The 12,484-nt window shown below is 42.4% G+C and overlaps 1 protein-coding gene across 2 annotated transcripts in view; it reads right to left on the bottom strand.

Annotated features, from left to right (window-relative positions):
• Positions 1-11,282, bottom strand: part of FZD6 (frizzled class receptor 6) — a 30,742-nt gene extending 19,460 nt beyond the window's left edge. Inside the window, exons 1-2 of one of the 2 annotated variants that reach the window (XM_028533966.2) lie at positions 11,103-11,282; positions 9,788-10,120 (exon numbers count right to left, since the gene is read on the bottom strand). In XM_028533966.2, the coding sequence (XP_028389767.1) occupies positions 9,788-9,964 (177 nt within the window). In that variant the 5' untranslated portion in view covers positions 9,965-10,120; positions 11,103-11,282. Of the gene's footprint in view, positions 1-9,787; positions 10,121-10,630; positions 10,719-11,102 lie in introns of those variants that run through there. The other variant, XM_036031334.1, reaches the window with a different exon arrangement.
• Between the last annotated feature and the right edge of the window lie 1,202 nt (positions 11,283-12,484).

Genomic DNA, 12,484 nt, shown 5'->3' with positions numbered 1-12,484 from the left:
ACATTTAAAATACTGTACAGGACAAACGAAATGTCTTCAGGTCAATCCATTAACTTTCAAGTTCTGTTACAAAGCAACAGACATGAAGAATTACAGACTTGGACGGGATCTGAAGGGACTTTAAAGTCTATTATTTTCAAAGACTGTGTGTGTGTGTGTGTGTGTGTGTGTGTGTTTTGCCAAGGGAACTGTTCTTTAAATAAAGAGGTCACAAAGAGCCTGATATGCTGAGTAAATAAAAGCACAGCTGCTCGGGGCTGAAGAGGAAGCCCTCCCTCTGAGACACCCTCACTGCTCCCCAGTGACCTCGAAGCACCTCCTGAGATCCCAGTTTGTAGCCAATGATCTCGCCCAAACCCTCAAGTTACAATGAGGAAAGGCAGTTCCCCAAATCTAGTCTGAAGTAAAATTTAAGTGCCCAGACCCACCGCTACTTTTACCAATACTATAGCTCCTGATAATAAATCAGAGGTTTGATTTATTCAACACCTACCATGAGCTAGGCACTGTGCTTTTTCATATACTGATTCTTCGTACAACAGTCAGGTGAGAGAGGTGTTCTTATCCTCACCTCATAGACAAGGATGCTGTGACTCTAACAGGTGAGGCAACCTTTATAGACTCACACGTGTCGTCAGTGGCAAACTGGATGTGAACCCACAGCCTGTCCTCTCCAACCCTGGTACTATGCTGTCACCCAAACTCCCTGAAAATCACCCTCCCCCAGCACAAGGCAGTCACGAATGCCAACAGGGATGAAGGGGGAAAATACACCAAGAGAGGCTTGGGAATCTCCTACATAACACAAAACTCTTCAGTTTGAAAAACAAATGTTCATAAGAGGACACATAGTCAGACGACATGTTTAGAACATTCCAGATATTGTGTGTATCTCCTGAAGCAGGTAATTCTGGAACAAATAATTTTAGAACAAATAGCACTTTAAATAATGGCTAGTCAGCCTATTACTGAACTCATCCTAACAGGTTAAAAACATAAGCCAAATGAGCATATTTCCCTAATCTTTTGAAGTAAAAATCTTGATTGGAATCTTTTATGTGGTTCCACAAAATGTCCTGAGTATCATTCTCAGAAACCAAACTTTGAGATGAAAAGGCTTACTAACTGCGCTCATTGTGGTATTTCCTATGGCCTTTATCTTACACTCAGAATTGCTGACGGGTGCAGCAATCACATAAAGAATGGGTCATAAGTGACCTCAGTAAGAGGAATTCTTGAACTGGCTTTCTAGCCTATCTGGGGCTGAAAGCAGTAAACATTCTGTCAGCTCTTCAGCTCTGTGACTCAATTTCACCATCAGAGGCTCTACTGATATCACTGTTTAACAGGCCGTTATACTGGCCCATTATATTTACGGCACAGAGCTGAGGAGGCCAGTGAGATTAACCCTATGTAAATAAAAGGGACCATCCACCTTGGTTTTGCTAACACTCCCTGGTACCCACTGGACACAATTAGGGGAGACCTAGAGTAATCAACCCAAGCTACTCTCACGAATGGGGTGTTACCTAACTCCTGCTTATGACATCAGGTGTCCTCAAACAACATTCCATCCTTGAGTGGCCTGAGCAGGACCGAAGGCACGGGGAAGAAGTGCAAGCACATGCCTCACAGTCTCCGACTGCCCACTTCTGCCACACCACCGCCCTTCCCTTGCAGTACACCAGCCAGCCCCCCTGCTTCAGTGACGAGATAATGCAGGAACCACAACATGGGCCTGCGGTGTGCAGCAACGTAAGACCCTGAGGGAAGGTCTAGGTTAGAATTCTAATAGACAGAAATCAAAAGAAGGAAGTTATTTTGATGTTTTAAAAATATATAAAGCCAACCCTAAGCGAAATGTTTCTGCAGCAGTGTCTTGGCAGTGCCTTGCTTCCTTTAGGACTAAAGGCACAAGATATACAAACACTTGTCACCTTTCTGAAGCATGAATCAGAACCCCACTGAAACACGGAAACAGGCAACTGCACTGGTGACCAGTGAAGGCCAAGAAACGGCAAAGCATCAGATTCTCACTGCAGGATTTGCGTGTTCTACTCATGGTGGCATACACAGTAACTCTCAAAAGTTACTATGTAACTCTCAAAGTATCTCTCAAAAGCTTCATTTCTTACTGTAAAATGGCATCAAAAAGAAAGATAATTTCTAGTGATTGTAATGAAAATAGAAAGTGTTTGGAAGCGATTCCCTGACTGGGAATTGAACCAATGACCTTTCAGCTTGCAGAACAATGCCCAACCCACCTAGCCACACGGGTCAGGGCTCAACATCTATTTCATTTTGAATGACTCAATAGCTTACTTTCAGAATAGTTAGTTATTTTCAGGATGCCCTCCTTGAAAATAAAGAGGCCCCTCACACTAACCATGTTCTTGCCTGTGTGTGTGTGTGTGTGTGTGTGTGTGTGTTGGGGGGGTATAAGAGTAGAGGAGGAGGAAAGGAAGGGGTCCACTAGACTCTTCTACAAGCAGAAAAATGAAAATGTTTGAAAACCACTGCCCAACAGAAACAGATTTTTCTTAAGTTTGTTTACGCAGTGTTTCTCCATTCCTTTCTTTTTAATTGAATAGAAACATTTTAGTAGTGCATATTAACAGGTGGAAAGGAAAGGGGTTGGGTTTTTTTTTCCCTTTGGCTCACTTCCCTTCAGACTTTCAAAAGCGAAATGGCCACATGCTGTTCCAAACATAATACGTGACTTTGCTTTTGCCTAGAGCTCATTGAAGGCAATTCAAAAAGAAAAACAAATATTCCTCTTTCCATTTTTCCTAGATCAGCCTCAGCTCTTTTTGGATGAAATCAGCCTCTCAAGGGACATTGCCCCAACAATCGGAGAAACACCACTCCAGAAATGAAACAAAAAGGCACACAATGGAAACCCCACATCCCTTTGTTCTTGCATCTGGGAAAATGAGACTGCACAACGTCCTTCTGAGAAGCCAAGCTGCTGTTCAGAACTGCAAATTAACTCTTTGTAATACAAATTAATTTAGCTTCGGTTAATAAAATAAGGAAAAAAACCTGCAGTCCTTGATTTCAAGCAATCTCTGAAACAAAACTGAAAAACCAGGATATCCCCAGAGTCTTTTGATTTGTGATAAATTTGACTTAAAAATTTTCTGCCCTGGCTGTTATAGCTCAGTGGATTGAGCACGGGCCTGAGAGCCAAAGGGTCACTGGTTCGATTCCCAGTCCAGGGCACATGCCTGGGTTGCCAGCTGGGTCCCCGGTGGGGATGGGGGTAGGAGGCAACCACACAGTGATGTTTCTTTCACTCTCTTACCTCCTTCTCTCTCTCTAAAAAAAAAAAGAAAAAGAAAAAAGAAATAAAATCTTTAAAAAATTTCTGTGTAAATAATATAACTCATGTAACATTAATAAGAATGCACAATGTTTACTTATATGTTATACATGTGTAATACTTAAGAATACTTGCAAGTACTTTAAACCCGGGTTCAGCAAACTACAGCCCATGAGCCAAAACACAAAGAACAAAAACAACCCCTTCTCAAATGGCCTACTGCCTATTTTTATAAATAAAGTTTTACTGAAACACACCTATACTTATTTGTTTATATATTGTCTATGGCTGCTTTTTGCTGCCATTGCAGAGCTGAATAACTGTGACAGAGACTGTATGGTTTGCAAAGCCAAAATATTTATTATTTGGGTCTTTATGGAAGAAGTTTGCATTCCCTGCTCTAAACAAGTGGGTCTCAAAAATCAACATTCATAAGAAACACCTGCACGACTTGTTAAACTACAGTTCCTTGGGCTCTATCTTCACAGGTCATCATTCTCTAGGTTGGGATGGAGCCCACGAGCTTGCATTTCTAACGAGTTCTCAAGCAGCCGGTCTACAGAACTAAACTGTGAGAACCGCTGTTCTAAGCCTCCTCATATGATCATCGATCTGCAATGACTGTAAGAGCTGTGAGGTCTGTAAACCGGGAGAGCCACCCATCGCACAAGATGAAAGCTGAGGCATTAACGAGGAGTGAGAGAGATCTCGAATAATACGAAATTCCTGGAAGCTGAGAAAGCACAACATCAGAAAGCACAACTTCAGCTCCTCATCCCAACACTGATTCAGAGTGAGCACTGGGCATTCAACAGGGACCAGCAGAAGCCAAAGGCTGTAGGGTTGGGGATGTAAAACCCACTCTATTCTTTAGAAAAGCTATAAAACACTTTTAAAAAAAGGGAAAATCAAAGTATATGTAGTTAATAATTTAGTAGTTGTCTGGACTATAAACTTACGTACTAAAATACAATGTTGGAAAAAATCTGACATGTAGTTTATAATACAATGGTCTAATCAAAAGATGAATTCCCTCACTCCATAAAAATAAATGTAAATGGTTAAAAATGAAATTCTTTAAATAAATTCTAACATACAAGTGGCAAGCTAATATGGAAAAGAACAGAGGATGCCAACTGCTACATTTTATTAGAACTCGGCTCAGGCAGAAAGTGGGCAATACGTAACCACCTGAACATGCTAGAATGCATCTTACTCAGACACCGCAGAAGACGAAGGTGGGAGGTGAGGGTCTGAGCTGTTCTTTTTGCTGGTTCATTAGGACAGGAAACAGCACCTTTTTCTTTATTCAGCCTCCACTGAGCATCTACCGTGCTCAGAGGCACTGTGCTGGGCATCAGGGATAGAAGTGAAAAAACCCACCTCTAGTTCGCAATCTAGTGAGAGAGCCATGTAAATAATTGCAACACAGTGTGCTAAGAATAACAGTTGTATATACTGGGTTGAACAAATGTAGGTTTACAGTTGTGAGTATGTAAAACAGTTTTTTCTTATATTATTACTTATTATTGTATTATTTGCCATATGAACTGTAAACCTACCTGTGCCCAATCCTGTACTAAGCACTACAGAGTGTAAAGAGTGAGCTGATTAAATAAGCGTGGGAGAAAGGCGAAAGAAGGCCTAAGCACAGAGTTGCTGCTTTCACTGAGCCCGGAAGGAGCTGAGCAGGTGAATACGGGTAGGTAGGGAGGCAGTGGAGACGAAACTATGTGCAAAGGCACAGAAGTGAGAGAGAATAACACGGATTTGAGCTCTGCAAACTGGTCACTTTGACTGTAGCAGAGTGTGTGCACTGGGTGGGAGGGTCCTGCGTGAAGAGTCACGTGGATGCTACGTTAGAGTCGGGTCTTTACCGTTTCAGCTTTAGGAAAACAGTGAAGAATTTAATCCCCAAGTGGACTGCGTGGATCTTCATTCTAGTAATATCACTTTGGTCCCACAGAGAGGAGCAACTGAAGGCTAACAATTTTATTTTATTTATTTATTTATTTTAAAGATTTTATTTATTTATTTTTAGTCAGAGGAGAAGGGAGTTAGAAAGGGAGGTAGAAAAACATCGTGTGTGGTTGCCCCTCACATGCCCACCACCAGGGGCCTGGCCTGAAATCCAGGCATGTGTCCTGACTGGGAATCAAGCCAGCAACCCTTTGGTTCACAGGCAAGTGCTCAATCCACTGACCCACACCAGCCAGGGCATGATTTTATTTTTGATTGAAAAGTTCTAAGGAGACTTTGTATGCGTGGCACAGATAAAAGGGAAAATGGTAGAGCCAAATAAAAGTAAAAAAATACCCTCTCAGTTTAACTTTTGTCTAAATTTGCAAAGAAGCAGCAAAGACTATATGAACACATCATATTCTGAATCCTAGGAAATGTTTTCTTTTTATCCTCCAAGGTCAAGGGACAGAGGTAAAGAAGCCACTGTGGTCCATGTTCACAAAGAGTGTCAAGAAGTGCTCAGACCTTGAATGGGAGCTTCTTTGGGCTTCAGTTTCTTCACCTATAAAACGAAGGGTTCAGGTGTTCTTAACCTGGGCTATGAATAGTATACTCCAACGTAATTGGTTTCCTTCGTATTCCTACTCATTTCATCAAAATTTTAAAACATACTTTTATTCTGAGAAGGGTCAATGGCACAAAAGAAGTTAAGAAGCTCTACATGACACTTATGGTCACTTAGAACTCTCAAATTAGAGAATGTCGGACATTCAGCCCTGACTGGTGTGGTTTGCCTGGGCGTCGTTCTGCAGAGTGAAAGGCTGTGGGCTGATTTCCCGGCAGGGCACACGCCTACCTAGGTGCTGATTCGGTCCCTGGAGGGCATGCCTGAGAGAGGCGACAAATTGATGTTTCTCTCTCGTATCGATGTTTCTCTCCCTGTCTTTCTCCCTTCCTATCCCTCTGTCAAAAATAAATAAATAAAATCTTTAACAAAAAAGAATTCTGGACATTCAATACACGAACTAAAAGAGAATGCCACTGGCTAAGGATAAATAAAGATGGGGCAATAAGAACAGCACAAAACCATGGACTAAAAAGAATCAGACAGAGGGATTTAAAGTCAGACTCAGGCTGACATTCTGCCTTCCCATCTCCCTTTCTTCTTTGTAGACTTAAGTGAATGCTGTACGGCTTTCTTCTTTTATACCCTTAGACCTTCTGAAGTATGATTTATACAATAAAACTTAATAGTAAAAGCTATGAAGAAGTTTAGTATACAAGGAAGACTATATAATGAAGATATCCTTAAATAAAGGAGGTAAGAACAAAAATGCCTTCTTGATAATGTCCAGACACAAAACTACCTGGAAAAGAAGCTAGGTAAGTAAAAATGAGTAATATTTTACAAAGAAACAATTAGTTTTAAAAAGACATGGGTAGAACAAAAACTAGTTCTTACCATCTTATAATTATAGGCATTTATTAACAGGATGCATTTCTCCCCTAGGAGCCCTAAATGATCTGTATTTATAAGGTTGATGTTGGCATTCAAACTTAAAAATGTATGTAGCTAGTACACAGAAAGGGAACCAGATTTTTTTAAAAATTAAGAACACAATAAAACATGACTTATAAAACATATACTATGATTAGAGAAACTGTGAATGAATGATATAATTATTCCTTGATGGTATCCCCACTACATATTTTATTTTAATCAAATTAAAAAATCAAAATTGTTCTGATAAATCAATAAAAGTCTCACTGCATCATCTGTTCAGTGTTCAAAATCACCTCTTGCACTGGTTTGAAAGACCACTGAAAGATAACAATATAATTTGTAATGCCCTTTTAAAGTACAACGGCTTAGTATTTAAAAGCCCTCCTATTTTACACATGAGTCTACAGTGAGGTAGTCCAACAACTATTCAACCAAACAACAATGGAAGACTTTTGAAGCTGCAAAATCAAGTCTAGTTAGTTTTTTAAGTAGTGTCTATATTAAAATTATAGGGGTTTCATTTCTTAGCAACAATCTGAGGGGAGAAAAACCTTTACCATTCTTGGACAGTTTTTCTGGAGGAAAACTACAAGAACACTGTCTTCTTTCCTTCACGAGACTTATCAGCCTAACAGACCTGTACAGGAGTCTCCACAGGGAACTCTTCCTTCCCACACCGCCCTAGCAATCTGCGTGTCTCTGCACCAGAGGCAGGTAACTAAGGCACCCAAGGCAGTCTTTGGTGTCACTCTGTTCCCCAGTCCACATGTGGTTTCTTTTAAAAAGTATCTTACAAAGAATATTTACATGCCCCCCAAAAAGGTCACTTTTAGCAAAACACTACCTACAACCCCCAAATCTTCCAATAATTGATTTGCTTCAGAAAACTGTGCCAAGTGAACATGACAACCACTTACGGAAATATACCAGATTTTTGTTCCCTCTCTGACCCCTCCCCCACATACAGCAGCAGGATGCAGCAAAGTGGGTTGCCCTGAGCTGGTGAATACTTAAAACTCAGCCCCTTACAGTGTAACAGGTACGCCCAAAGAAATATGGCCCAAATGAAAGAACAGTTCAAAGCTCCAGAAAAACTACTAAGCAACAAGGAGATAGACAATCTATGAGATGCCCAGTTCAAAACTCTGGTAATCAGGATGCTCACAGAAATGACTGAGTATGGATGCAAAATAGAGGAAAAAGTGAAGGCTATACAAGTGAAGTAAAGAAAATACACAGGGAACCAACAGTGAAGGGAAGGAAACCGGGACTCAAATCAATGATTTAGAACAGAAGGAAGAAATAAACATTCAACCAGAACAGAATGAAGAAACAAGAATTCAAAAAAATGAGGAGCGGCTTAGGAAACTCTGGGACATTAAACAATCCAACAACCAAATCATAGGGGTGCCAGAAGGAGAAGAGGGAGAGCAAGAAATTGAAGACATATTTGAAAACATAATGAAGGAGAACTTCCCCAATCTGGCAAAGGAAAAAGAATTCCAGGAAGTCCAGGAAGCTCAGAGAGTCCCAAAGAAGTTGGACCCAAGGAAACACATACCGAGGCACAATGTAATTAGATTACCCCAAGATTAAAGATAAGGAGAGAATCTTAAAAGCAGCAAGAGAGAAGGAGACAGTTACCTACAAAGGAGTTCCCATAAGACTATCAGCTGATCTCTCAAAAGAAACCTTACAAGCAAGAAGGAGCTGGAAAGAAGTATTCAAAGTCATGAAAGGCAAGGACCTACATCCAAGATTACTCTATCCAGCAAAGCTATCATTTAGAATGGAAGGGAAGATAAAGTGCTTTCCAGACAATGTAAAGTTAAAGGAATTCATCATCACCAAGCCCTTATTACATGAAATGTTGAAGGGACTTATCTAAGAAAAAGAAGGCCAAAACTCTGAACAGTAAAATGACAACAAATTCACAACTATCAACAACTGAACCTAAAAAACAAAAACAAAACAAACTAAGCAAACAACTAGAACGGGAACAGAATCACAGAAGTGGAGATCACATGGAGGGTTATCAGCAGGGACGGGGGGTAGAGAATGGGGGAAAAGGTACAGGGAATAGAAGCATAAATGGTAGGGACAAAATAGACAGGTTGAGGTTAAGAATAGGAAATGTAGAAACCAAAGAACTTATATGTATGATCCATGGACATGAACTAAGGGGAGGGGAATGTTGGAGGGAGGGAAGGTGCAGAACAGAGGGGGGATAAAGGGGAGAAAAAACATGGGACAACTATAATAGCATAATCAATAAAATACACTTAAAAATTAAAAACAAAGAAAATATACTGTATTTTGCTGTGTATAATGTGCTCCCACTTATAATGTACAGCCATGTTTTTGGCCCAACCTTTCAGGAAAAAAATCTTTCATTTTAATTTTTTAATTCAATTTATTTATTTATATTTAGATACTTGTTTTTTGTATTATAAAGGAATTTTAGCATTTACTTCTGAATATATTATGGTATATGAAATTTTACATATCAATCACAAAACACAAAAACAGACACAAGGTATTTCAGGTACTGCCCATGTATAATGCACATGTTTATTTTTCCCTCAAAACTTTGGGCAAAAAAAAAGTGCACTTTACACATAGCAAAAGACAGTATGTCGTCTAGACAATACAGATCGTATGTCCAATGAATTAGGAAAAATTCAGAATTTGCATTATTAGAGGAACTGCCACAATTGATTCAGGAAAGCAAAATATTTGCCAGGTACAAGATATTTCAAAATCATTCACAACTATATATAAAACAAACACTACATTAAGCAAATCCGCTAAACAGGGCCACAAATGTATACAAAACATAAATTCTTAGCGGGATTTAATTTTCAAAAAGATTTATTCGAAATATGACTTGTACACAACTGAAAGAATCCCTTACTGTCTTTGAAAAAAGTCACACTTATCGTTGATTCCAGAACGGAGCATAAAATAGTTTTCGATACAGGCATAAAAGAACTACTCACCTCCATTTCCACAGCGGCAGTGTTCTGGTCATAATGGCCCATCAGATTGGGGAAAAACGTCATGTTGTAGGTCATTTTCATACACCTGGGGACGACGATTGGCTCACAGGTGAAAAGGCTGTGCCCTCTGATGAGGGGTAGAAAAGCACATGTCCACAGAAACGGAAACATTTCCATTTTCTTCAAGTCCCTGCTTTTACCACATGGCTTGGATTAAATTGCTCTTTTCATTGTCAGATTTCCACCCGAAGGTAAAATGCTCACCCTTCTCATCTCATTATTTCACCATTTTGAAAGAAGTTCTTTTCCTGAAAATGAGTTCCGGGTCAATTACTGTAAAAACAACCAAGAGGCAGTTTTCAGCAACATTTGTCACAAATACACACGAGAAAGTTCAAGGGCAGAGCTAAGACTTGCACCATAGGTCACCAACACTGGAAAAACGACGGCAAATTCCATCCTAGCGAGACACTCTTCCACCTGCCTGGGCCCACACTGTTATCGTTTGCAGAGGAAATCTCATCTCTAGGGAATCAATGACAGAAGGTCTGTGCAGCACGGAACACAGGCTAAAAGGGAGCACTGGATGAGTGAGATGGAGAAAAAAGTAATGCAGGGCGTGAGGAACAAGTTAAAAAGGGTTTACAGAACAATAAACTCGTAAGACTCTGCTGGACACCTTAGCATGTATAAGAACACTGGGTCCCGGGGAAATTCTGGAAGACCTAATGAGTTCTTAAGTGAACTCTTTAAAGACTAAGAGGCAGTTTTTGTGGCAGTGGTCCAAGGGTCTAATGCTTTTCCGTTTTTTTTTTTTTTAAAGGCGACTCCCAGGACTCCTACCTGCGGAGGAGCGAAACTAGCTTTCCTGAGCTGGGGAGCAGTGGTCCCACCGAGAGGGAAAATGGGCAGCTCTGGTCCCGGAGGGCGACGGCAAGTCTCTGGGAGGGAGACTGCGGGCCCAGCGGCACGATTGACCGTATCGCCCCCACCCCTCGCCGAACTCACACGCCCGAGCCCCAGCCCCCAGCGCCCGCGCGGTGACGCGCCCCGAGCCCAAGCACCTGCCCCCGGCCTGCAGCCAGGCGCGGCGTCCCCGGGCCCACGCCGACTCGGCGTCGCCTTCCGGGAGCTGGCCCCGACTTCCTCGAAAACTTCGCCGCGCGGACCGTCCGCCGCCCGGCTCAGCGCGGTCCTCCCCGCACCTGCCCGTCCAAGCGCGCCCCCCGCTCCTCCCCGCGCCCCGACCTCCACGGCCGCCCCGGAGTCGCCGCCCGCGGCCGCCCCACCCCAGTGCGCGTCCGCGGAGCCTCACCTCGGGCGAGGGTCGAAGGCAGCTCTCACTCCCCGTCCCCGTCCAGCCCGCCGGACACCCGCGACCGGAGCCGCTCCGGGCTTGTCCCGGACGCCAGCCGCCCGGAGCCGCACGGGGAGCGAGAGCTGAGCGATCCCGCGAGACTGCGCCGCCGGGCCGGCGGGCAGGTCCGGGCTCGTGGTGGCAGCGGCGGCGGCGCTGTCGGGCCTGGCCCACCGCCCGAGCTCCGCCCGCACCCCGCCGGCCGGCCCGGCTCCGGGCGGGCCAGGGCTGGGCCGGGGTGAGCCGTGTCGGGGTGCCCCTGGCTCCTTGCCGTCTGTTGCGGCACCTGAACCACTGGCTGCGTCCCAACTCGCTGTCCCGTCCAGAGGGGTTCAGCCTAGCAGCTTTTGTGGAAGCCAAATAAAGCACGCCTTTAAAAAAACTACTTCATTTTGGATTTCAGAAGCTAAGACTTTTTAAAAATTTTAGTTTTTCAATTACAGTTGACATTCAGTATTATATTAACTTAATGGTGTATATGGCTTAGTGCGTAGACAATCATATTTTACAAAGTGATCTCCCCCCAGTATTTCCAGTGCACACCTGGCACTGTACATGGTTATTACAGTATTATTCACTATATTCCATACGCCATATCCCCATGACTGTTTTGTAACTACTAATTTGTACATCTTAATCCCTTCACTTTTTTCACTCTGTCCGCCAACCCTTCTGGCAAACCATCAGTCTGTTCTCTTTGTTTCTGGTTTTTGTGTGTATTTTGTTCTTTAGATTGCACACATAAGTGAAATCATATGGTACCTGACTTTCTCTGGCTGACTTCACTTAACATAATACCTTCTAGGTCCATCCATGCTGTTACAAATGATAAGATTTCATTCCTTTTATGGCAGTAATATTCCATTCTATATATGATGTTCCACAACTGTTTTGATCCACTCTTCGATTGATGGGCACTTGGGTTGCTTCTGTATCTCAGGAGCCAAGATTTTTAAAACAGGGCCAATTTGTTTTATAAAGTCAATTGCCCAAGTGATCAGAGCTGGAAACTAAGTAACTTCCTGGATAACCCTACTGAAAAAAAGCTTGTGTTAATTCCAGGAATCAATCTGGTCATGAACTCCATGCATAGGTGGCAACAGAATTCCAGCCCAGGCAGGTCCTACAGTTTTATTGATTCAAAATCATAATAGAAAGTTGAACTGCTTTAGAAGCTAACTTAATTTTCAGTACCAACTATGACACCCACAAGCTCATGTCCTCAGCTAGCTTAGTCATCCCTCCTGCCCTCCTAACACCTAACAAACAGCTTTCTACTGTCTCCCTAGTTTTGTCTTTTCCAGAATGTCATAAAGTTGGAATCATACAGATGTAGCCTT

This window comes from Phyllostomus discolor, chromosome 7 (assembly GCF_004126475.2).
Source record: "Phyllostomus discolor isolate MPI-MPIP mPhyDis1 chromosome 7, mPhyDis1.pri.v3, whole genome shotgun sequence".
NCBI lineage: Eukaryota > Metazoa > Chordata > Mammalia > Chiroptera > Phyllostomidae > Phyllostomus > Phyllostomus discolor.
The sequence above is the reverse complement of the archived record's forward strand: the minus strand, read 5'-3'. Positions and strand labels throughout refer to the sequence as shown.